The sequence below is a fragment of the Canis aureus genome, chromosome 11 (genome assembly GCF_053574225.1).
Source record: "Canis aureus isolate CA01 chromosome 11, VMU_Caureus_v.1.0, whole genome shotgun sequence".
Taxonomy (NCBI): Eukaryota; Metazoa; Chordata; class Mammalia; order Carnivora; family Canidae; genus Canis; species Canis aureus.
Window position 1 is genome coordinate 33,751,632 of NC_135621.1, and position 25,682 is coordinate 33,777,313.

Genomic DNA, 25,682 nt, shown 5'->3' on the forward strand with positions numbered 1-25,682 from the left:
TTTTGTTTTTTTTTTTTAATCTGGTGCAGAACATTATCGATGAACCACCTTCATTCACTCAAGAGGGGAATTCGGGGCGGGGGGTGGGGGTGGTGTAGGTCAGTAGCTAGCTATTCCCAAGGTCAACCTGGTCATACAGTGACCTCTGGGCCCTACCACCCCTGGAGCTTTAAACAGATCTACTGAAAGGCCACTGTGAGTGCATTCCTCACCATCACAATCAGAAAACACTAGAGATCAGCACCCCAACAAGATGACATCAAAACCAAACAAGCTCCAGAAGTGAGATTACAAATCAATCACATGAATGGTGGCCTGCTGTCAGTTGGCCAGCCCCTGCTGGGCCTTAGGGGAAATCTGTCACTCGGGCCACCCCGCCCTGGCAAGGTGGGGCGAGGTCCCGGAAGCGGGCCAACAGGATCAAAACGTGGTCTGAGTGGAGGGAACTGGCTGGGGGTCTCCCCAGGCCCTGGAATGAGTGAATTGATGGGGTCCCCAACAAAGGGAAGTGTTAATCTTTCATCATATTCTCCACCAATAATTCCTGGAGGAAGGAGAGAGCTAGGAGGAAAAGGCCTGGGGTGCCAGGGGCTGGGGCCAAAGGGGATGGGGTGGGGCGATGAAGGCGGGAACATCATGTGGCGCGCTCTCTGAGCTTCTTTTCTTTGTTTGTACCTCTTCCTGTACAGCTGTAGAAACACAAGAACGAGATACCGTAAGTGATCTGGATGTTTCCCCAAAGTTCCAATTTGCTTCCACTGCGCTATCTACACTTTCCTCTTCCCACACTACGAAGCAGACAAAGGAACCAGTGCACACGAGAGAACGGTTAGCAGTTTCCCTCCCCACGAGTAGGTAGGAGCTGGGCATACAAGGCCGAACCAACTGTTCTCTTCAACCACAGGGCAACCAAGCAACTGTGCCCATTTGGAGAAACACTGAGTGACCTGTACTGTAAAAGTTCTAATCCAGAGCTAACCAATACACGATTTTAGGTCAGCCTTTCCTGAACATGGAAAACATAAATATATATTGAGAAATATCATGCCACAGAATATAAAGTTAAGTTACTGGGGGCAGGAGGAACAGCATTTAAGCTCACTTTTTCACCTAAATCATGTTCCATCTCAACTTAAACCACAACAAAAGAAAAATGCCAATTTCAGAGGCTGGCACATCTTCCTAAGGAGCAGTGCTGTGCACTGAGGATAGTCTGAGGACCCTCCAGCCCACGAGCCTCCCCGTTTCTCTCAGTCCCGTCAACGTCTTGTACGGCAGGCATCTGCACGTCAAACAACATTCATTCTTTTCACAATGTACTATTCTAATGACTTGAACAGCCAGACGAGTCCAGCACAGAAACTCAACTTAAAATTTTTTTGCAACAGAGAAAGATAGAATGTTTTTTATAAAATCAAGGTGAAAAACAATGCTGTGATAAGACTCCTTTTTCTTGAGTCTAAAAGTTAAAAACACCTTTACTGAAAATGAGCAACAAATAAAAACAGATTTCATTACATAACAAAAGTAATCAATATGCCCTTAATGTATTAACTCACTAGTTATTGCTGTGCTTATGTTAACATTAGCCTCGATATTAATACCTACTTCTTTCCAATCTGTGTCTCGAGCTCTAACAGTACCATCTATAAAGAAAAAAAAAAAACAAAAAGATTTAAAATGCTTCATGCATCCAGCATTAAAGAGCAATTTTGCTTTTGTCCTAAGGAAACTGAAGCTTAGGATTCAGCACAGAAAGGAACATGAATCACTTGTTTACCACATCCTGCAGGACCTGCACCTCTTGCGCCTCACTCAAACCTCTCTTGCTGAAGGCACCAGTCACCGTTCTGTGCTCGTGGGAAGTCTGTGCAGGGGCACCCAGGGGACGTGGAGGAACATGAGCTGTCCCTGCCCCTCCCTGCCCCAGCAATCCCCTGCTGCGCCTCCTCCCCTGTCCCATCTGAGTGCAGCTGCTGCCTCCAATCCCGACTCTCTGTGACACCTACTGGGTGACAATCTCTGCCCATCGCAGCCCATCAGAACTACAGGGAAAGCGGACCTGAAGTTTCCTTCCATATCTGGGTATTTTCCCCCAATCAGAGAAGCATGATCCAGACAACTCAATATTTTTTAATATACTTATTTACTTGAAATATGTGAAATGAGGAAAAAGGAAACTCTTCAATTTAAGTCTAATGAAGAGTCTCCATAAAAGAGAGGCTTCCTGAGAAGCTATTACATGGGCATGGAAGGAAGATTTTATAAAAGTTCCAGTCCCATAACATGGTGGCCATAGGGAAATTCATTAGAAAATCTGAACCCTCGGCTTACAGACAAGCTTGTGGACCACAATCTGGAAATGAAATAGAGACTAACTGTATTTTTAACCTGAATTTGAATATGACATAAAAGGGCTTTTTTTGCCTATTTTTTATCATAGCCTGGTTTTTTGGTTGGTTCCTCTATATACTCTGGTCATTCTTTTCATTCTTGACTATAATTATTTTTTTAAAATTTGAGATGACACTTGCTGCCTCCTAGAACAAAATGATACTCTGAACCCCGGACTCGGCATAAATAATGTCAAACAAGGACCTTAGGAATCAAGGGGGAGGACACGGAAAAACCAGGTCATTCACTTCTTACTTTTGAAGGGAAAAAAAGGTTTTTTAACAATCCAAATGATTCTACATAATATTCCTAGTACAAATAAGGAAGGGAATCTACCCGCCAGACTTTTACAGCTGCCAAGATGGTATGTTATACATAGCACCATCATTTGCATTTTCTTGATGTGAACCACAAATATTTTTTACATTGCAACACAATATATACCTATATATACGTATACTGAAATAGAAATTTTTAACTATTTCATAAAATACATACTGATTTTTTTTTTTTAATGACCCATTACATCAATTTCATGACCCACCTCAGAGTCAAACCAGTTTTAAAAAACACTGATATGCAGAAAAGAAATACCAGTCAGGCTTCCAGGCTTCTATCTGGGAATCTTGATACACCAGGTAAAGGGCTTTTACATTTGGGGTAACATCTCCCCATCCCCAAGTTCCACTGTCATCACTGCTGCAAAGATCACCAGGTCCCCATAAATGAGATTACATGGAAATAAAGCTTCCCCAGCAACATGCCACAGGGAAGCAAGCAGGGCTCTCTTAACTTGTGCACAAGGTCACAACCATGGAAGTCATTTGGAAATGCGCCAGACCGCTAAGTCAGATACGGAGGATAGTCTAAAAAGAAAGACCAAACTTGAAATTTTTACTATCCTGAAATATTCTAGTTCATCTATTGGGCTATTTGTGTTATGGGGAACACACACACACACACACACACACCCCAAAAAAAAAAAAAAAAAAGGGAAGAATTTTCAGGATACAGGCAAAGTATACGAGGCTTAGAATCTTCCAATAAAGCTGTTAGGATTATTTGCAACTCTTTTTTTTTAAAAAAAAAAAAGAACCTACAACTAAAAACTTTTAGCAAGCTAAATAACTATGGTAAGAGAGATTAGCATGTCATAACAATCACCTCGAAAATCCCTCAGATATAAACACCTCCAGAGCAGCTGGTCATTTGAAGCAATAAGGAGGTCACGACAAACCGCAGACAAAGAGAGAACAGAACGAACATCCAAAAGTCGGAAGATCCGCAGCTTCAGCTCCAATGGGAGGACCACCAACCCAAATACGTCTGGCAGGTTCAGGGCTACAAGGAAAAAAGGAACAGGTATCACTGAGTAAAGAACATCTGGCTCTCCCCACATAGTTATTAACAAAGTTACCAACTTGTTCCTCAATTGGAGGGTAGTCTTCCTCACCCAAGTATGCAACACCTACAACAAACTTCAACCCCACAGCGACCAGATTGCTACTTCTAAGTCCCTTATTCCCTATTTTGGTGGAAAGACAATTTCCATATCTGTAAGATGGGTTAATAGTACTGTCTACTTCACTCAGTTGAAAATTAAATGTGTGAATACATGCAGAATTAGCAAGTACTATTATTTGAGGTCTAGCAGACTAGAAAAAAGGAAAGGAGATAAATTTCAGAAGCAAGCTAAGAAGGGAAAACAATAACAATAACATACTCCAGTCAAATGAAAATTATTATTAGCTCATTTAATAGATGTGATACTGTTCTCCACTAGCAAAGATAATCAAAATCAATAAAGGATTTTAAAATTCACATTTTTCTCTTCATCACCACCACCTAAAGACAATGACTGTGGTAACAACAATCTTGGCCCAGGCAACTGGAAACCTAAAATACTGCAATACACAGCAGATAAAAGCCACATATCTGTATAAATCTGAAGTTATTTTCCAGCTGAAGGATTGTGGTAGACTAGGATTCTCATTTTTCTAGCCTATAATTACACTTCCTCACCACACTGCCATCAGGCTCAGCCATTTTGACTGGTTTTGTCCAATGAAATAGGAGTGGAAGTGGCATACCACTTCCGAGCAAAAGCTTTAAGAACCAACACATGGCTGGGCCACTGGCCCTCTTTTCCCTCTGCTACAAGAAGGGCATATCCTGGAGGACTACTCCTGTGGCCACAGCTAACCCACACACAACAGGTACATGAGTGAGAAGAATAGGTATTTGCTTTAAGACACTGAGATTTTAAAATATTTTTGTATTACAACACAAATAAGAGCTAGCTAATATAAAAATTTTGAATGAATTCTAAATCTCACTAAAATAGCTTCATTATCTATAAAATGAAACTAAAATCTCCTTCAAAGTTGTTAGCATTAAATAAGAATGCATGTAAAATATCCAAAGTACCCATAGAGCCCAATAAATCATATTTAAAAACCTAATACCCAACTTACAGGCTATATATTATTTATGTGTTTACTGAACGAACACCTACGTAAGGACCAGACCCTGTGTTGGGCCATGAGAACACAAAAGTGGACAAGACCTGTTCCCTGCTCTCCAGGTATTTAAAAGCTCAAGTGGAAAAACCTCATATCGACAATATTGATACAGCAGAGGACAGGCTGCAATAAAGATGCACAAGATACTGAGGAGACACCAAGAGGGAGTAAAAACCACGTTAAGGAATTAACATTGAAGCTTATCGCTTCTCGGCCTTTTGGCTAAGATCAAGTGAAGCTTAGTTGTAAAAAAGCAGAATTTCACTAGAAGGAGAAAAGAGGCAGAGGAGAATTTCACTATGTCAGAGTCACAAGCAGAACATATAAGCTTTTCCTACTCTTTCTAGCTGTCTGACCTGTGATCTTTTATCATCTCTCACCTTGTCGGGTAAAAGCCAGAAGAGGATACACCAGCTGGTCTTTGAAGAGTCGAGAGAGCTTCTGAAGATCTTTGTATATCTTGGCTACATTTTCCCCTAGAAGATATATTTTTAATGAAAAAAAACACAAAATCAAGTGGCAAAACTTGAAATGGTATCCTCTACTTCTGCCAAGCCAAAGTGGTAAATTTTCACAAATCATTCCTACATGAACAGATATGAACCAAAGTCTCTAGAAGAAGAAGAAATATATAGTGTGTGGCTCTGAAAACTAAATCTTAGATGTAAAGCTAAAAATCTCAGTTTCAAATAGCGCTGCAGGCAACTTATATAGCTCACAGGCTATAGTTATGGTAGGAAATATTGTGGGGTGTGAATTGTACACACAACACAATTTCCTGAGCACCTGGCTCAACTGCCCAGGTGCTAGGAGTGTACGGTGGGGGACCACTCTCCAGATTTCAGAAGGAGAACGGTATTTGTCACCTTGATGACCAGGTTGGCAACTGTGTCAAGCATTCTTCAAGCTCTCTCTCAACATAAGTAATTCTCCCTAAGTAAGAGACAAATACTCTGACCCCCATTTTAAAAACAGGACAAGATAATGAAAGCCTGTCCAAGGCCTTACAGTAAGTGGCAGAGCAGGGTACAAAATCTAAGTCCGGCTTCCACGCACCCATTTTAGCCACCTCACTGCTACTCCAGAGTGTGTGTCACAGGTCACCAGACCTGGCATCACCTGGAAACTGTTCAGCACTACTGAATCTCAAACCTATGTTTTCATAATCAGAATCTGCATTTTCATAAGATGCCCAGATGATTCACCTGTACACTGCATGGGAAACACTGCCAAATACCACTGAAGTCCCCATTGCGGTTCCACTTATTTGTACCAGGTATATAACCTTGAACTCTCTGGCCCACATTGGCTTGCTCACCTGTCTAAAGGAGACACCACCACTGCACCAAAGACTCGTTAAGATGTAAAGTGAAAAACAGATAATATGCTTGCTCCCTCCCCATTCTGTGACTAGCTCCTTCACTATCTCTAAGAAATAAACACTCCTTTTAATTTGATAATGAAACGAGAAAAGATACATAGCAAATCTCTAAATCTTCACTGCATGAACTACAATCTTGACTTGAAATAAAATGTCAAGATGTTTTAAAAAATCAATTTGGTTTATTGCCTTTATTCATGTGTGAAAACTGACCTTTTTAAACAAGTTTTTCCTTCAGTTATTTATTATAAAAGTAATTGGGAACTTACAAATAAGTATATATGAAGTACCCTATTATAAACCACAATAAAAAGTAATTAAAATGACTTGTCAGATGAGCAGCGCTATATAACCTTACCCAACATTAAAGTACTATATTAAAAATATTTAATTAATACAGTCCATAACCTACTGTAATAGAACAGTATTAATTTTCTTCTTCCCCTTCACTTCCTGTCTCTTTAACAGAAACCAGATAAGAAATATGGATCTGAACTACATTCCTATAAAAGTTTTCTTTAAAAATAGGCTCAGGAGTCAAATCTATTCCAATCTTGAATTCCACCATTTATTAGCTCTATGACCTTGAAGTAATTTAACCTCCTCTAGACATGTCTGCTAATCTGTAAAATGCACATAATAACCTCTGCTATTGTGGAGTGTAGAGTATTTCTACTCTCAAAGCAGGTCCTCCCTAGTGTGAAAGGAATATAGGGTTGTGGCCAAGGAATTTCAAGTTTTTCTGGTCCCAAAGGTAAGACCATCTTCAGAGCTTTATCAGTCTAGTTTATACATCTCCAACAGGGGCAGCATCATGCACAATGGGACAAGAACTGGTTCTTAAAGGGCAAACAAAACAAAACAAAAGCCCTAGCTCTACCATTGGTTTGACCTTCCAAAGGACCACAGTACACAAATGAAAATACACTCTATCTATGGTATTAAAATTTGGGAGAGAATAGATGGAGGATGAATTTTCTACAAAAGCTCCTCAGGGAATTGATCATGAAAAGAGGGCTGAGAAAACACTGGTCTAGTGTGATGTTACATGTTCAGAGACCATTATAAACATGTATCTGCCCATCCCCTTTTCCCATCAGTTGGGGTTCATGGAGATTCATGGAACTCATGGCCCGAAGTCCCCAAGGAACCAACAAAAGTAAGTCTCTAGGCCTTCAAAGCAAAGACCTAGATCTAGGCAGCCTTCTCTCAAGGACACCGCTGTTACTGCCACCACCACAGGGCACCACCCTATGCCACATCTGGATTTTAAAACCCTCTTAAATTTACTAGGAGACTGAAATGGAATTGCATCTGTCAAGGCACAGGTCCAGCACAAAACGAGCACTTAAAGATGTGAGTTTCCCTCTCATGTCCTCTCCTTCAACTGCCTACCTGCGTCTCATACTTGGATTTAACTGAAAAAACAAAACTTGTCTCTGCATTTATTAATAATCTTATAGGATACAAGCAAAACCGTGCCTAGAATGGCAACTTCTCGTAAAGTTCCAATCTGATCAAACAGCAACCAAATCTATGCTGGTTTAAGCCAACATTCTGAGTAGTTTTTCCTCCAATAATCTTCACTAATGATGGTGCATTGTACAGCTTCCACAAAACACAGATCCTCTCCATATTGGTTAAATATGATGCTGGAAAAATCCAAAGATTAATTCAGAAATTAGAATATCAGCATAGTGTGGGATGAATTACATACTTCTGTCATTCCATAATGGCAATATAAATATAACCCAGCACTCCAAGACTCTAAGAAAAGCAGGAAAGAGATACTCTGCAACATGTCTTAAATTTGCTTTAATCTCATTCAGAAAGTTTCAATCTCTCAGACATTTCCTTTCAGGTGTTCTAAAGTGAGCATCTCAAAGCTTCATCCCCAAAGTTCAATCATGCTTTTCTTACCTGGTTCTGCTCTGCAAATAAATGATTCTGGCAGCAGCTGCAATCTTTTCACACTTCTGAGCTCAGTGTTGATCTTTAGAGTAGCTGTAAATAAGGAAAAGAGAGACACACAATTCTTTTCAGTTCATTAATGGCCTTCATGTTTTAGCATGGGTTTGCATTTCCCTGTCCCAACATACAAAGGACACGTTACAGAAAACAAAGTGCTCTATGTTTATTTCCTTCCCTCACAGCAAAGTGTAAAGCTGCCATCACATCAAGTAAAATCACTCTAAAACACCTTTAAAAACTAAAGTATGGGGAAGCCTGGGTGGCTCAGCAGTTGAGTGCCTGTGTTCAGCCAAGGGCGTGATCCTGGAGTCCCAGGATCAAGTCTCACATCGGGCTCCCTGCGTGGAGCCTGCTTCTCCCTCTGCCTGTGTCTCTGCCTCTCTCTCTCTCTCTCTCTGTCTCTCATGAATAAAATCTTAAAAAAAAAAAAAAAAACTAAAGTATGCACCCTTTATATAAAACCCAATAGGTATTACCAATAGCACCTTATTAGTAACTTAAAGATATACAGCAAGGTTAGTAAGAGGCAGTGAAACCATAATAAATCCATTACTTCTAACAAAGTCACTAAAAATTCCACTTATTTTTTTATTTAACCCTTGGCAATGAATCTTTCCTTGTTTATTAAAAGAATCCTGCTAGGTTTTCACATCATCTTTCTAGACCCAAAGGACCAATCTTCTTGACATCACCAGAGGGTTCAAACATTAATCATATATACAAAGGCGCACTTCATCTCATTCCATGAAAGGCCAGTGATGTGCTTATGCACATGTGCCCTGAGCAGGAGGTCTTGGGTGAAGGAAAGACTTATGGACACACTGCTCCTTTTCAAAGAATCAAGCCTGGAGTGGCTGGCTGCCACACAAGTCTACAAGTAGCTGATGTGCCAAGAACAGTAAAAGAACAAGATAACAGAAACTAAGAAGCCATGGAGAGATCTAGCAGCCATTCTCTTTATGTTACAGATTCTGACACCAGTGAAGAGAGGCTATTATCCACGATGTTAAAGTGCTTTTCTAAGAAACAGAAGCAAAAATGAGCATGAGCACCTCCTATGTACTGCTGGGTAGCTTCAGCCTTGCAGTTATGATGGGATGGAGCAGAACGACGGGGAAGCAGAAACTACTGATGTTCCGTGTTAAGAACTCCCAGTGGGAAGTTTCACTTGCTCACTGTGATGAACACTGAGGAGACAGAACTAGTCCTCCTGCCACTGGAAAGTCACATCCTGACAAATGGGGATACCACCAAAGCTGTTAAAGCTGTTCAAATCTGAGACTTGAAAGGAACATTTCAAAGAATCTAGTTAGTGATTAAAGGGAAGTAGCAGAAATCACATCACGAGGAACCTGGAACTATCTTTCATTTCAAAGATCAAGACAGTGTAGGATGATGGTTTTCAAAATAAATTTTTGCAGAACAAACATTTTTCAAACAAAATTTTACAAGAGACCTCAATAAATGTAACAGACAAACATGGTGCTGCTCCAGGTTCAAGTGGCAATACGGGGTCTCCTAAGCCGCCTCCTCCACCTCAGCAGAACCAGTAGCTGCTGAGACTAGGGGCTAAGGTGTATGGAAGCAACTGCCTTTGCTCCATGAAAGGTGAGCTCTCCTGGAAAATTGAAAATGCAGTCATTCCAATCTCACCATACTATCTTATCCAGCTAAGGGGATAAACCTTAAAAATCAAAGCAGAGCAGAAAAAGAAAAAAAAAAAAAAAAAGGCAGAGCAGAAAGGAAAGATTCCAGTCACTCCACTAGCTCTCCAGAATGTGTGATTATGGGCTCGTTCCACAGATCATGGGTAGATAGAGACTTCTGATGGCTTCGAGCTAAAATGAAATACAAAAATGGAATGCAAAGCAATCCCTGTGAAACTGCCAATATAAAAGAAAACTACACAAAGCAACTACTCAGAGTGACCTTCCTGATGGCGCGGGTGTGGGGGACAAGCGCACACACACTAAGGCAGTGCTTAGCTGTGTTTGTAAGCATCACTGTTCAGAGACAGGATCAAAAGTGATCCCCACTCAATCACCTCTTACCACCTCTCAGCTCCAGACCTCGGTCAAAAAAATAAACATAAAGTCATCCACAGGCAGACAGAGCCCATATGTAATAGATCATCTCACTCCAATGATTACAACACCCCCTGAAGCAAAAGCATCACAAGGGTAAGATAGCTGAAGGGCATGGCTGCCCTGGGAGAGAAGTCTGCCGGACTGAACATCAACCCATGTATCCTATGACCTTTCAGACTCGTGTTATCAGCGGCCTAGGGATTAAGAGACAAGAAAAACTCAACTAGATCATGACAGCCAGTCACTGAAGCAGCCGGAAGATGTCTGGAGAGGAACAGGTAGGTCAGCTCTGTAAACTGACAACTGTGGCCGTGCCATCCAATTACCATTTATGACAATCAGCGTTCCCAAAGGCACACAGGTGAGAGCAGCAGAGCCGCCCTCGCAGAGAGGATGCGTGTACTGCAGCTTATACACACCACCTGACTTCCAGTTCTCAGGCATGGACAGAGCTTTAGCCTCAGTCCCCTGGGGAATGAAATGAAAGAAACAAATAATGAGGAAAAGTATTACTCTCATAAAGACTAAAAATCCAAGAGGCCCCTAACTTGTCTGGAAATAAGCATTCCATACAGTCCCCTTAAATAAAGTTTGTCAAATCATTACTATCGTTAGTAAAATTTTGATAGAAAAATGAGACAGGGATTGATTTCTCTCTTTAAAGACTCACATCTCTGCCCAGCAAAGCCCTATCATTATTCAAGACCTACAGCTCAAAGATCATTTTGTGAGGCCTTAAAAAAAAAAAAATCCTGTTTGTCATTCTCTTCTACACCCTAACATTCTGTTCATACTCCTATTGCTACACACTTCTATTATGTTAGAATACATCATATTTTTCTTTTTATTTGTTTCTCTCCCCCGCTTACAGACTCCTTATATCCTGATTTCCCAGCTCAGAGCACTGCATGCTGCGGGTGTTCAATGATCACTGAATTGCTCTACAGCTCTGTTACTCATAACATGGCCCACAGACCAGCAGCATCACTACTGTGTGGGCATATGCAGAGGCTCAGGCTTTATCCTAGACTTACTACATCAGAATATGCATTAGTAAGATCCCCAGGTATCCTCAGGCACACCGAGACGCTCTGTTCTCCTCCATGACTCTCTGGCATCCCAAATACACAGATATCTGTCCTAGAATTTAACCAATATAGTATGACAGATTGTAGACTGCCTCTCTCCCCCACTCCTGGACTACAAGCAACCTGAGAGCAGGGACAAAAGCACTGCATCTGTCACTGCAGATACTTACCAAATGGAAAATGAATGAATGAATGAATGAATGAATGAATGAGAGAAAGAAAGAAAGAAAGAAAGAAAGAAAGAAAGAAAGAAAGAAAGAAAGTCCCTCTCCCTCAATGAATCTTACTAGATTACTGGCAATTCAAAGCCATTAACATCAGAAATAACTCAGTGAGCCATCCATGTACACATGCCCATCCCACAGTCTTGACCCACAGTTTTACTACGTTATCCTACATCATCTTTTGTCTTTAATACAGAACTCTAGAATACCACAGTACCCCAGTGATGTTTATTAATACACCACCATTCCCAACGGGAAACCCTAATAAGACATTTGATTTCTGCTCATAGTCTCACCTGAGGTATGTAACCTGACTCCAACATGAGAAGATGTATCGATATTATCAAGGCATCATTGGGATTAGAGCAGTCAGCTGACTGATACAGGATCTCTAATGAATGTGGCACTTGCCCTTCCACCGATTCACTGCAGAGCATCGGTTCCAAGGGAAAGACACCTGTGCCCTCTTCCATATCCACAACATCTTGAACTGACCCAGCTTCAAAATTCTGACTAGGTCCCGACTGAAAAAGATAACAAAAAGTATGAATTCATTAAATAGACTTTTATTTTTACACAGTTTACATTGTATCCTAAAGTGAACTCAAATGAGTACTCAAAGTCAAAGCACATTAGTTTCAGAAATGGGACACATTTTAAGTGAGCCCTCCTAATTATGAGCCAGCAATCTACTCCTCCATCTTGAATTCCCTATCTCCATTAATTCTGGCCAGTATGCCAAAACCTGGAAATCAACCTAGCCTTCTCCCTCCACCATACTAAACTCTACCTCCCACGTGACTGGTCTTCAAAGTTCCACTGAATCAACCTCCTAAACATCCCTAGAATCTGCCCAACTATTCCCCAATGGTACTTAAGACTCTACCTCCTGGCTTCCAGCAGCAGCCTCCCCAAGTATCCCCGACTCCACTTGGTTTTCCAACATATTCCACCCACTGCTGCCAGAGTTTTTGACAATTAAGAATCCAACTATGTCGCATGTCCCAGCTTAAAATTTCCCAGTATTTCCCCAATGCAGACAGCAGCATTTCCCGAAATTGTGCCTTGGAATGTAGCCCTAGATGTCCTCAGGAAAAGAGTTCTATAATCAACTAGGTTTGGAAACTGCTACATGCTACAGCACTGAACCTCACTCTCCATATTCACAAAATACACAGTGGCATTACAGAGCTCTGACAAGTCCAATCCCAATAATGTGTGCATCATACTTAGCCAAGAACCACCACACTCCTTCCTCAATGTTCAGCATCCCCATAACACCTTCACAGACAACATGTTGACCAAACACAGGCCTAGAAAACGAAGTCCAAACTGCTAAACCTCCTTAGCATACAAGGCCTTTTATCACTTCATCAGGTCCCTGCTCTGTCAAGCCCACTTCCTGCCAGTCCCTTCCTCTGCAAAAGAGGTAGTACAGACTACCAACCTGCCTTGCAAACGCCTTAACTACTGCACACTGCATTGCACTTTCCTGATCACACATCTACATCCCACCAGGACTGCAAGCTTAGAAAGGAACAGACTACATGTCACCCACTTTTGCAGTCCCAGTACAGTATCTGGCACATAGTAGGTGCTTAACAAATGCTTGCTGCACCAATGTTAAGGACAATATCTTACAATTTCCTAAAGGTTTTGTTTTCAGTGTCTTCTCATTTGCACCATACAAAAATTCTATAAAACAGGCAAGTCAGCTGATGCCTTTTTAAACATGTTTCAATGGTGACTCAGATTTAAAAACAGAATCAAGGTTACCAGCTAATAAAAACCTGAAATCAACCAAGATCTCCAGATTGGCAGTTCAGGCTTTCAGACACAATATGCTGCTTCAGTAAGACTGTTACCTATATTAATTTTGCTCAGATTTGTTTCTTACTCATGTGCTCCAACTTGATATAAAACACATGTATCTTCTCTTTAAGTTCATATTTCCATTAAAGAAGGGGCAGAGGAAATTAAAATTATGTAGGATTAACGAAAGGGTGGCTAAATTTATAGGAGCAAGAGGCTGGTCTTCTGAAATCCCTGAGGACCTAACCCTTACTGGCTTATGGAAAAGCTTAAAATTCATTTGTTAAAACCTAGAGGCCAATGAGAATTTGCACTACCCAGAAAGGAAGCTCTATCATATTTCTGATAGAAACTACCTATTAAAACCATTTAACACTTAAATTATGAAGTATGTAAGCTCTTTGCTTCTTACTTACCTACTCTACCTAACTTTTGGCTATTTGCTACTTACTGACAGTTGTGTAGGAGACCATATATGTGGAAAAAATACTAAAAAAGAGTTACTCTAAACTAATAATGCCATGGGAGGAAGATATCAGAATCCCCTGGTGGACTTATCAAACCTTACTCCCTCTCCATGAGAACCACTGACATTCTGAGCCATTCTGATATGAATATTTATCATATTCTTCATGCATGTGGAATGGGAGAAAAATGTTCAACACCACCTCTCTAAACAGATCATTTGTCATGTTATTTACAAATGATAGAACAAGTGATTAAAATTAAGTTTAGGGTTAACATTAGGGTCTGATACCAGGCTATCCCTTTCTCCATTAAAGACTCAACAAGTACTAAGAGAATCCCCAAATGTATGAAATAAGAAAATTAATTTACACTTAATTAAAAGAGTAAAACTTTCCTATTGCTTCTAGTTTTACCTATTTTCCTTTACTAATACTTCATTCTACAATTAGCAGATCTCTGTTTCAAGCACTTAATGTATACTTATGAGATTTCAAACTCACCTTCCACACTAAGATTTTACAGTCACCCTATACAAGTCTTAGAATACAAAACATGCTTTTAGAATTGAAATGACTAACCTGAAGCAACATTAATTTCTCAAAATTTTCCAAAAGGAAACTAGTAAAATAAATGTCACAGTGAAAAGTTCTTACAGGACATTTTACAAGTACACAAAGGTAAAAGGAATGGACCCTTCTACTAGAATATCTGAATGAGTTTATCAGCAAAGAAGCTTTAGAAATTTAATTTAAATATGTGCCTAAATATTCTATTACTTATTCCCTAGATTCCCTCCATGAACAGAAAAATGGATACATAATAAATTTTTTTAAAAAATCATAAAAACATTTTGAGCCTTATAAAGACTTCTTAAATCATTTAATCTCTCTGGATACATTATTAAAAATCTCTGAGACACCTGAATCAGTTAAATGTCTCTTGATTTTGACTCAGGTCATGATCTCAGGGTCACAAGATCGAGCTCTACACTGGGCTCCACACTAGCTAGGCATGGAGCCTGCTTATTAAGATTCTCTTTCCCTCTTCCTCTGCCCCTCCCTGCCCCTGCTTCAGCGTGCACAGTCTCTTAAAAAAAGAAAAAAATCTTGACACAGATGATTTTCATACTTTACCAATCTTTTAAAAAGTGTTTCTTAATATCTGTCCTGTACTTAATGCCACGACAGCACAATGCATACTTATACTCACAAATGTTTAAGGTCTGAAAGAAAGAAACTAAGCTGAAGTGGTAAGTATACACAAAAAAACAATGAACACAACAGCACAGTCTTAAAAACTAAATAATACATGTGATCCAGAAATAAAAAGCTTTGAAATCAATTGCCTCGTAAGCACCAAGGCAATAAGGATCATCAATACAAAGAAATGAGACAGTCCCTGGGCTGTGGCTGGCAGGACCTTGGAAGATGGGCAGAGACAGGAGAGGGAGGAAAGGCCATGCATTCCCAGCTGGGGGATAGCAAGAGCAAAGGCATGAAACAGTGGGTAGGCTCTGTGTGTGTGTGTGTGTGTGTGTGTGTGTGTGTGTGCGCGCGCGCCAGTGAGAACATATGAATGTGCTGGCTGGTACAGGGAAACTGATAAAGGAGTCTGACTGGAGATGATAGTTCACTGGCGGGAAGAACACAAACTAGCCCCAAAAAACCTTAAAAGCTGGGTACAGGAAGAGAGGCAACATTTTCCTCCTAAGATGATAGGGTTAAACACAGACAGGTCTTTTTCAGCTCAAAAATTATAAGCACAGGTAGAATCAGTGACATAGTTACGGGACAAGCAAGGGAACCACATAATCAAAACTGTGCAGGGAAAACTTGAACACAAAAAGCAGACTGAAGGACAGACATTGGAAGCCTGGAATGGAAAGGAAAAACTGACATGGCTTGTTAAGAGGTTGGATATAAAGCATCAAAAATCACTCCAGGGTTTTAAACTCAAGGAAAACAGTGGTGCCACTGACAGAATGGCTGGTTTGAGAAGAGAACATTAGTTCATATTTCCAAATTGATGTTGGCACAAATGGTGAGACAGCAGCGCTTAAAATCCAGGTAATAAATGTCCTGCAAATAATTTGGAAATAACTGGACTCTAGATAGCCTGAACGAGTAGAGCAGACAAGAGTGGTGAGGCTGGGAATCACAAGCTCATAGGCAGCAACAGGAGCCAAGGGACAACTTATCTGAAGGAGAAAAGGTCTGAACGAAATAAACAGGTAAAAACTGGGTTCTCTCGAATGGCAGTCAAGTAATGGTCCAGGAATTTAGCAGTTTAAAAAATTTCTACAAGACTATAATCTACAATCTACTACTAATAATTATCCTGACTGATACAGAATCCAACTGAGGTATTCAAGTATGCTTTGTCAACCACCTCATTTCTCATTTTGCTATTAATACCTACCATATTGTCCTCATTCCAGACATCAGTTTGGGCTGCCTGTCCTTGGAATGAATTACTGGGCTGTTCATTCTGTATGCTGGACCCATTGGAGCTGGCGGCCAAAGAGGATGGGTCATTATTCTGGAGTGAGGAATGCTCTGAATCTGTGGATGAAGGTAAGTTAGGTGCTGGAATGGCATCTTCAAGAATCAAACATATCAAGTCCCCAGAAACAATCCCATATGAAGCCAAGGTCTCTTCATCTCCAGTGAGGGCATCCTTGTTGTTCAATGTGATTGCAAACCGGGTATCAGAACTGCCAAGAAAGATGGATAAGGATAGTAAGAGCTACCTACCATTACCTGGGAACATACGTAAGGTACATGTTACGATCCTAGGAGAATAAAATAATGAAAACAAAAATAAAAAGGAAGCCAAAGCTTTACAAAAAACTATCAAAATTATTTGTTCTTAGCACCACATTCCCTGGGTTATAGATCTCTAATGGCTACAATTCTAGCCTGGGGGACACAATATGGTAATTCTCTATCAGTAATCCATCCATGTTCTCATCAATTCTAACATACATATTTTACATCTTTTGTAATTATGCTATCTTCAAAACAGGGATGCTTCTTAAAATTGATGACAAAAAAAAATTGATGACACATCACAACTTAATTGCCAGCATTTTCCCCTTTAGCATTACATAAAACAACATAAATCTTAAGATTGACAGCAGCTTAAGATTCAGTCAATGAAATATAGCCCTTTTAAAATACAAATCACGTCATTCCTCTGCTGAAAATCCTCCAAGGGCTTCTATTTTGAAACCGGAACAGAATCTTTAACATGGCCTTCGACACTTAACATTTGACCCTTCCCCAGTGCTCCTACCACATCCACTCCATCCCCTCACTTACTGTTCTCTGCCAATATAAGCTTTCTATCCCTTCTTCAAAACAAATCAACCTCACTGCAGCCTCTGGTCCTCAGCATTTGCTCTTCCAGATCTTCAAAGGACTGACTCTCATCATTCCAGTAATTCAAATACCACCTCTTCTGATATTCCTTCCACCTAGCCTCCATCACTCTATTCCACTCTGTTTCAGTTTTATTTTAACATCACTGTTTAAAAATTCCCTATTTATCATCTCTTCTCCACCCCCACCACTAGAATTTAAGTTTTTCATAAGGTCGTTATCTGTCCAGTTCAAAACTGTATCTCCCGCTCTTGGCAAGTAAAAGTATTTGTGGAATAAATGCGACCAACAGGGCACCTGGGTGGCGCAGTGGTTGAGCATCTGCCTTTGGCTAGGATCGTGATCCTGGGGTCTTGGGATCAAGTCTCTCATCAGGCTCCCCATAGGGAACCTGCTTCTCCCTCTGTATGTGTCTCTGTCTCTCTCTCTCATGAACAAACAGATAAAATCCTCAAAAAAAAAAAAAAAAAAAACAACAACAACAACAAAAACCTGCAACCAACAAACATCAGTTGGTAAGATGGAAATGAAACTGAAATAAGGGCTCCCTAGTCAATGTATTTACAGGACAGTCAGCTATGTCTCTTCCAAAACACTAGACCCATGTCCAAGATAAATACTAACAATCACAAAAACATGAGAATATAGAGGACCGAGTATAAATGCATCCCTCCCACTGTTAAGTACAAGTACAAGGTCGCCTTTGTTACTGATAACGTTATGTATGATGTCTTTTATAATGACAACAGCACAAATCCCAAAGTCCACTGCTAAACAGGAGCTCAAATTAGCCTGAAACAAACTCTCCTCCCTTCCACATCATAGGCTCTCTGATTTGAGAGAATATCCATCATTTCATCACATAGTGGTGCGGAGTAATTAACAAATCGCTGCACATTTTATAAGACACTTAGACTCAGCAATGCTAACTTCATTAACTTTTTGAGAGGTTAACCAAGGATTTGAAAATCATGTTCTGTTTATTCTTGCAATGCTGCATTTTCAAAAGTACGCAAAATAATTCATTTTCTTTCACATGTAAAAACACTTTTTCTTACCAATTAAAGTGTCTTTGGTAGAGAAATTACTAAAATTTTAGAAACTACTCCTGCTTATTAGGAAATAAATAGCTATGCTTCTGTTTTCAAACCCATGAATAAATACTGAAGATGCCCCCCAAAAAAACACTATCCCAAGAGAAAAATGTCTCATATGAACTATGTGTTTATGGATCATCTGTCACAGCAAAAGGTTTTTTTTTTTTTTTTCAAACAATGTCAATACAATGTTCATCCAAACAACCACCTGTAGAAAAGCTAAAGAACCATATAATTAATAAAAATGCTGGACTTCCCTCCCCATTTAGGAAAAGGGAAGAGCTACTTCTAAAGTAACATATAACTTTCCAGTGGAGGGGTTAAAAACTGAAAAAATTCAAATTCATCAGAAAATGCTATCTTAGAAACACCAGGCCTTTAAAAAATATTCATGTCAGACCCAGATCCACTTGCTCAGTGAAGACACTTAAAAAATAATAGTGTCCTACCGTTGTATTTTAGAACTACCCATTTATTATAAAGTGAACATATTTTCAGAAGAATGAATTTACTTTCAGAAGCTGAAGCTTACATTCCTTCCAGTTAACCAGCCTCAACTATAAAAACAAACCCAAAGGAGAAACTAACTTGGGCTCTTAAACAGTCCTTTCAGGAGTGCCCTTAATTAAAAAAAAAATATTAATGAAATACACATACATACATATGAAAAAATATTTTAAAAAGAAGGTCCTTTTGAGATTTCTGGTGGGGTGATGACATTAACATACAAAATGCTTAGGCTTACCACCAGGAAATAACAATAGGCGTGTCACTTAATACAACACTTAACAGTTAAAATCTCATTTTTGATTTGGAGAAAAAACAGGCTTACTTTTAATATAGTAAATGAAAATGAAAAATGAAAGGTGACAAGTTCATAACATGGCCTCATTTTATTCTATTCCCTAAAAATAAAGTCAAAATCTATAAAAGTCTCAGAAAAAGGACCCACTTAGGGGCACCTGGGGGGGGGGGGCCCAGCTGGTGATCTCGGGGTGCCCGGATCAGTACCGCACCCGGCTCCCCGCAGGGACCCTGCTTCTCCCTCTGCCTGTGTCTCATGAATAAATAAAATCTTAAAAAAAAAAAAATCCGCTTAATTAACAGAAAGGTTTCCTTTTGAAGAATTCACCTAGAAAGCCCCAGCGACTACCCTTGTTTCCTCAGCACGCTCAAACGCCCAATGCGCTCGCTCAGTTCGCGAAGAGGCCCACCCCTAGCTTTGTCCCTCGGCCCCCAGACTGTCATCCCCGGAAAACACTCGGTGGAAACGAAGTCTCATTTGCAGCCCCATTAAATTAATAGCGGATTCCGGTCCTTGATTTCTCAACGTCACTGCCCCCAAACTGCAAGCCCTCCAGGGTCACCCCAAGACCCACGTTTACCTTAGTTTTAGCAAAAAAGCAACAGCTCGGCCGGGGAACCAGAAGCACCGCAGCACCCACACCCTGAACCGGGTCCCGCCGCGGGCCGCGCACCGCCCGGCGCAGCCTCCAGCCCGCTCACGGCGGCCTCGGAGCGCGGGCCGGTCCCTAACTTCTGGAACTTTCCCGACGTGTTCCCCGGAACCCTGCGACCGCCGGGGACGGTGACCTGCGACCCCACCGAGCCCGGGAAAGTCCCCCCGGAGCCGAACCCCCGCGCCCGCCCCGGCCGGTCCCCGGCTTCCCCTGCGGCAGAAACGAAGGCGACGGCTCACCCTGCAGGGGGACCGGGTCCCCGGGACGCCGGGCCATGTCGGCCGCAAGCCGGGGGCCGCCGAGCCGCAGCGCTAGCGCCCGCGCCGCCCGGGCCTCCGCGCGTCACAGTCCGGGGGCCCTACCCCCGCCGCCCCGCCGCCCCGCCGCCCCGCCGCCCCGCCGCCCCGCCTCACGTGACCGCCCGCAGCAGGCGGGGAGCCCCCCGCGCCCCCCCGCGCCCCGCCCGGCCGCCTACCCGAAGCCCCAGGTGGGCAGCAGGGCCTGGCTCAGGTGCGCGCGCAGCTGGCCCAGCGTCGGCTCGGCGTCGGGCAGATCCAGCGGCCAGGTCCGCTTCTGGAGCCGCACCCGCAGCTTCATGGCGGCGGCCGGAGGCCCGGGGGCCCGGGGGGGGCGGGGGCGACTACCGGAGCCGCGAGGGTGCCGAGGAGGAGCGGAGAGAAGGCCCCGCCACGGCCCCTGCCGGCCGGTCTCTGGAACAGGAGCGCCTGCCCCTCGCGTGAGGGCGCCCCCTGGAGCCACCCCGCGGGCGGGCGGGTGGCGGGCGGCCCCCGCCCAGCCCCGCGGCTCGGCGTTCTGCGATCGATGACTCGGCGCGCAACGGCGCCGCCTGGGCGTGAGAGGCTCGCAGTGCGCAGGTGCCGCGGCCGCCACGCGAGGCGGGGGCGGGGCCGGGGGCGGGGCCGGGGGCGGGGCCGGGGAGCGGGGCCTAGGCAGGGGCGGGGGCGGGGGCGGGGGCGGCGCGGCCCCTTCGTGGCCAGGGCTGTGCCGGCTCCTCCCAGGCGGCCGCGGAGGACGTTCCGCCGAGGGCGCGGCTGCGGGGTGCGTGACTCGCCGCTCTGCGGGCCCGGGCGTGCCGGGCTCGTACCGCCTGTGCTCCGCGGCGCTCAGCTCCAGCCGCAGGCCTCGGCTCTGAGAAGCCTGCGGTGCAGCCCAGGCTCTGCCCGTCTCCTCGTGGAACAGCAAAATATGAAACAGCTTGTGGTCCCCTGATCTGTGTCGGAGACGAGAGGAGTAGTGTGTCGCTCAGCAATCACCCCAAAGCTTCGCAGCCTAAAACTACGAATATTAATTGTCCCAGAGGTTCTGTATGGGCACGGCTGGGTGGGTGGGTCTGTCTTGGTCTCTAGAGATTCCAGGCAAGATGTAGGCCGGGGCTGCAGTTACCTGAAGCCTTGACTCAGGCTGGAGAACCTGCTTGCAGGAGAGCTCCCCCGACTGTGGGCGGGAGGCCTGGTTTCCACGGCGTGGACCCCTCCGTAGGGCCAATGGAGTGTCCCCGCGACACGGCATCTGGCCTCCCTCCTAACACGTGGTCCCGGAACGACCAAAGCAGGAGCTGCGATGTCTTTTGTGCTCTAGCCTCGGAAGGCAGGCACCACCACTTCTGTCATTAGAGCCAACCCTTCAGTGTGGGAGGATCAACCCAAGGGCATGAATAGCACTGGACAGGGATCACTGGGAGCCGCCTGGGAGAACCCTACCCTGGGGAGTCGGACAACAATGATGATAACTTAGGGAATGGTCAGATTTCATCCTTGTATGCTAGCCATTGTCCAAATCATTATTAGAGTTGAATGAAGTTTCTCCCAGTAGGTGGCAGTACTTGTCCACGTCCTGATCTTCAAACAGGCATCGAACACCTACTTTGGGCCAGGTATTATTCCAGGTGCCTGGGGACTCAAAGAATGAGTGCAGAGTTTACAGTTGAATGAATCAACTCTTGTAGTAGAGTGTAATGATTTTTTTATTATAAAGAACAATCCCGAGGGGTGGGGTACATACAGAAGAGTGATTGTGCCCCTAAATTCTTTAGTGGCAAGCAATATGAGATTAAGGAAGGCTGGTAGGAGCAGGGTGGCTCAGTGTGACCAGAGGGAAGGACAGAGTGGGTACTTTTCCAGATAAAGCTTTGAGCTAAGCAAAGGATTTGAGACACATTCTAGAATGTATGGGAAGCCAATGCAGAGTTTTAAGCAGGGGATTCTTTATCAGGTTTCTTGGTTCTAAGCAATAGAGATTGAGTCTGGCTGACTAACAGGGAACATGTTAAAAAGGATACCGATAGCTCCGGGAATTCTGTGAAGGACTAAAGAAGTGGTTCCGGGCTAATTCCAGAAGTGAAACTCAGAACCACGCTGAAGAACTGGCCTGGTGAGGAAACTACTATGACTGATTGGGATTGCAGCTGCTGCTGCTGCCGCACCCCGCCCCGGGATGACACTGCTGTCACCCTGACAACCACTGCAGAATGGCTGCCACCTTCAAATGCCACAAGTTGTTACAGCCTCCTGCACCAACAAAATGCCAAGCTTCCAAAAGAGCCTATTTTCTCACCTTACTTCTAAATCAAAGGCTCATAGGGGGCATCTAATTGAGGGAGACTGAGGCCCACGTCTGAGTCCTGGCTGCAAAGGAGACTGAAATTGGGGGTCTAAACTCTTCCTTAGAAAGGCAGGACCTGAAATAATTGGAATTTCCTCAATGCAGAAAGGCCATTCAAAAGACGGTAGGAAGCCATGAGTCTGACAGATATACACCACAAGGGGCATAGCTGAGATCTGAAATGTGAACCTATCACCTATTGAGTGTAGGGGATATATTAGATCAGGGTTCCTCAACCTTGGCACTGTTGACATTTCGGGCTTCCTGAGTCTTAGTTGTGGAGGACTCATGTATGCCTTGTAGGATGTTTAGCAGCATCCCTGATCTATCCACAAAATGCTACTAGAAACCTCTCCCCCAATTGTAAAAACCAGAGCTGTCCTCAAACTCTGCCACATACTCCCTATAGGGCGAAATTGCCTTGAAAACCACTGGATTGGAGACCAGCTGAGTTTGAAGGCTCTTTTGGTAACTGAGAGAAAAAAAAAAAAGGAATTAGTAGGATGACAGTAAGAATAGAGATGATGGGTGGACAGGTATGATATTCCAGAGGCAGAAATAATAGAAGCTGGAAAATGGCTATATTTGGAGGCCTTATTAGTTAAGGATATAGCTTCAGCTGCCCTAAGAGATCCGAAATAATAGTGACCAACAAGATGTTTATTTCTCTCTCAGATACCATTCTTGGAGAAAGCAGTGCAAGGCTAATATGATGGCCATCTTTAAAGACCATCTACCGCAGTCTACCTCTTAGTACGATGTAAACCTGGATAAGTTATTATCAATAAAAATGAAAATAGTAATAAGAATGTATCAAATATATCTGTGTTTTATTTTTTATTTTTTTAAAGATTTTATTTATTTATTCATTAGAGACACAGAGAGAGGCAGAGACACAGGCAGAGGGAGAAGCAGGCACCATGTAGGGAGCCTGACGTGGGACTCGATCCCAGGACTCCAGGATCACGCCCTGAGCCAAAGGCAGATGCTCAACCGCTGAGTCACCCAGGCGTCCCATATCTTTGTTTTAAAGATTGAGATAATACCTTTTCTGGTTTTTTTTTAAACCACTAAATTTGTGATAATTTATTAAAACAATAGAAAACTAAACTAACTGGGATCTTTGTCTCAATCATTTGCCCAACAGGGTATAACCACCAACATGGCAGAAATAATCCAACCACAGAGGTTTAGAAGGGTCCTGGAAGAGAACCAGAACATCACCAAGGCACCAGCAAGATTTAAGGTACTCTAGAGGATAATCCTCCAAAACTTCAAAGATCTATGACAATGTTATATACCCCTTCTCTCAACTATTTCCCTCCTTGAGAACTTTTTAAAATTTCTTGCAGGATGTCACTTTAATGTCTGCAAGCGACAATTGCTGCAACTTTCAAAGAGTTCAGAAACAAAAAATGTTAATGGACCATTTTATAGAATAATAAAAGGGACAATGTCACTGTTCTATGGGAATACATACCCTTCCTGTAGACTTTTTTAATAAACATTTTATTTTAGAATGATTTTAGATTTATAGAATGATTATAAAGACTTATATACCACATCCCCAATTTTCCCTATCAATAACATATTAGACGAGTGTGGAACATTATCACAATTAATGAATTGATGTGGATTCGTTTGTATTAACCAAAGGCCCTACTTTATTCAGATTCCCTCAGTTTTTTCTTAATGTCCTTTTTCTGTTCCCAGATCCTGTCTAGGACACCACCTTACACTTAGTCATCATGTCTCCTTAGGCTCTTCTCAGCTATGACAGTTTAATGACCTTGACAGTTTTAATGATTACCAGCCAGGTAGCTTGTAGAACATCCCTCAATTGGGATTTGTCTGATGTATTCTCATGATTAGACTAAGGTAATGTACTCCTGGGAGGAAAACCATTGAAGTCAAGATGCCATTCTCAACACATCAACAGTGCATACTGTCAATATGACTTCTCCCAGTTGCTGTTAATTCTGATCACTTGGCTTCTCCACTGTAAAGTACTCCTTTTTTCTATTTTTCATATTATAGCCTTTGGAAGAAAGCCACTATGCACAGGCCACACTTAGAGTGGTAGTTATGCTCCACCTTATTAGGGATGAAGTATCTAAATAAATTATTCGAATTTCTTCTGTACAGGAGATTTGTCTATTCTCTATTCAAACCTTTACATCAGTGTGGACTTTTTTTTTTTTAAGGTATTTATTTATTTATTTACGATAGTCACAGAGAGAGAGAGAGGCAGAGACACAGGCAGAGGGAGAAGCAGGCTCCATGCACCGGGAGCCCGATGTGGGATTCGATCCCGGGTCTCCAGGATCGCGCCCTGGGCCAAAGGCAGGCGCCAAACCGCTGCGCCATCCAGGGATCCCATGGACTTATATTTATTTTATACTTTGGCTTATAATCCAATACTACTTTGTTTTGTTGCTCAGATTTTTCCAGCTTTGGCCACTGGGAAATCTTTCACTTGGCTACTGTATCCATTTGACATCATTGTGGATTTTTGTTCTTCTGTTTTTTAGCACTTTCTTATTTTCAGGCATTGTAAGATACTTTAGGACCATTTTGGATCTAAGCTCCTCCCCCAACCCTATAATCAGCCATTTTTCCAAGGTGCCCTAGTTCTTTTCACTGGAGAGTGGTATTAGAAACCAAGATCTGAGTGCTACGTGTGGTCATTGCTATTGAGGTATTATTGCTTCTAAGCCTTTCACCTGACACAGCAAGGAGATACGTGTATGTATACACCGTTTCCATACATAGCCATTTGGTTTTTTTAAAAAATTTCTTATTGGAGTTCAATTTGCCAACACATAGCATAACACCCAGTGCTCATCCCGTTAAGTGCCCCCCTCAGTGCCCATCACCCAGTCAGCCCAAGCCCCTGCCCACTTCCCCTTCCTCTACCCCTGTTCATTTCCCAGAGTTAGGTGTCTATCATGTTTTGTCACCCTCACTGATATTTTCACTCATTTTTTCTCCTTTCCCTTTATTCCCTCTCACTAATTTTATATTCCCCAAATGAATGAGACCATATAATGTTTGTCCTTTTCTGATTGACTTATTTACTCAGCACAATACCCTCCAGGTCCCTCCACGTCGAAGCAAATAGTGGGTATTTGTCATTTCTAATGGCTGAGTAATATTCCATTGTATACATAAACCAC

General features: G+C 42.6%; 2 protein-coding genes across 12 annotated transcripts in view; one reads left to right on the forward strand and one right to left on the reverse strand.

The window, feature by feature from the left end:
• Nucleotides 1-20,647, reverse strand: FBXO7 (F-box protein 7). Of its 2 annotated transcripts, none has more exons than XM_077914728.1 (9): nt 20,360-20,647; nt 16,366-16,660; nt 11,964-12,191; nt 10,682-10,823; nt 8,218-8,301; nt 5,297-5,392; nt 3,559-3,735; nt 1,609-1,646; nt 1-689 (listed from the first exon to the last, which is right to left on the reverse strand). In XM_077914728.1, exons 1-9 carry the CDS (start codon nt 20,479-20,481, stop codon nt 300-302), a joined length of 1,572 nt encoding a protein of 523 aa, XP_077770854.1. In that variant the 5' UTR covers nt 20,482-20,647; the 3' UTR covers nt 1-299. The 2 variants fall into 2 exon arrangements, with proteins under 2 accessions (XP_077770854.1, XP_077770855.1); XM_077914729.1 differs by lacking the exon at nt 20,360-20,647 and adding an exon at nt 20,124-20,260 and having other exon boundaries at nt 16,366-16,508.
• Nucleotides 20,507-25,682, forward strand: part of BPIFC (BPI fold containing family C) — a 60,394-nt gene continuing 55,218 nt past the window's right edge. For 3 of the 10 annotated variants that reach the window (XR_013389169.1, XM_077914730.1, XM_077914735.1), the window contains exons 1-2: nt 20,997-21,204; nt 23,654-23,752. The gene's annotated coding sequence lies outside the window, so the exon portion shown is untranslated. Of the gene's footprint in view, nt 20,760-20,924; nt 20,944-20,993; nt 21,205-21,717; nt 21,779-23,653; nt 23,753-25,682 lie in introns of those variants that run through there. The other 7 variants (XM_077914733.1, XM_077914737.1, XM_077914732.1 and 4 more) reach the window with 5 other exon arrangements.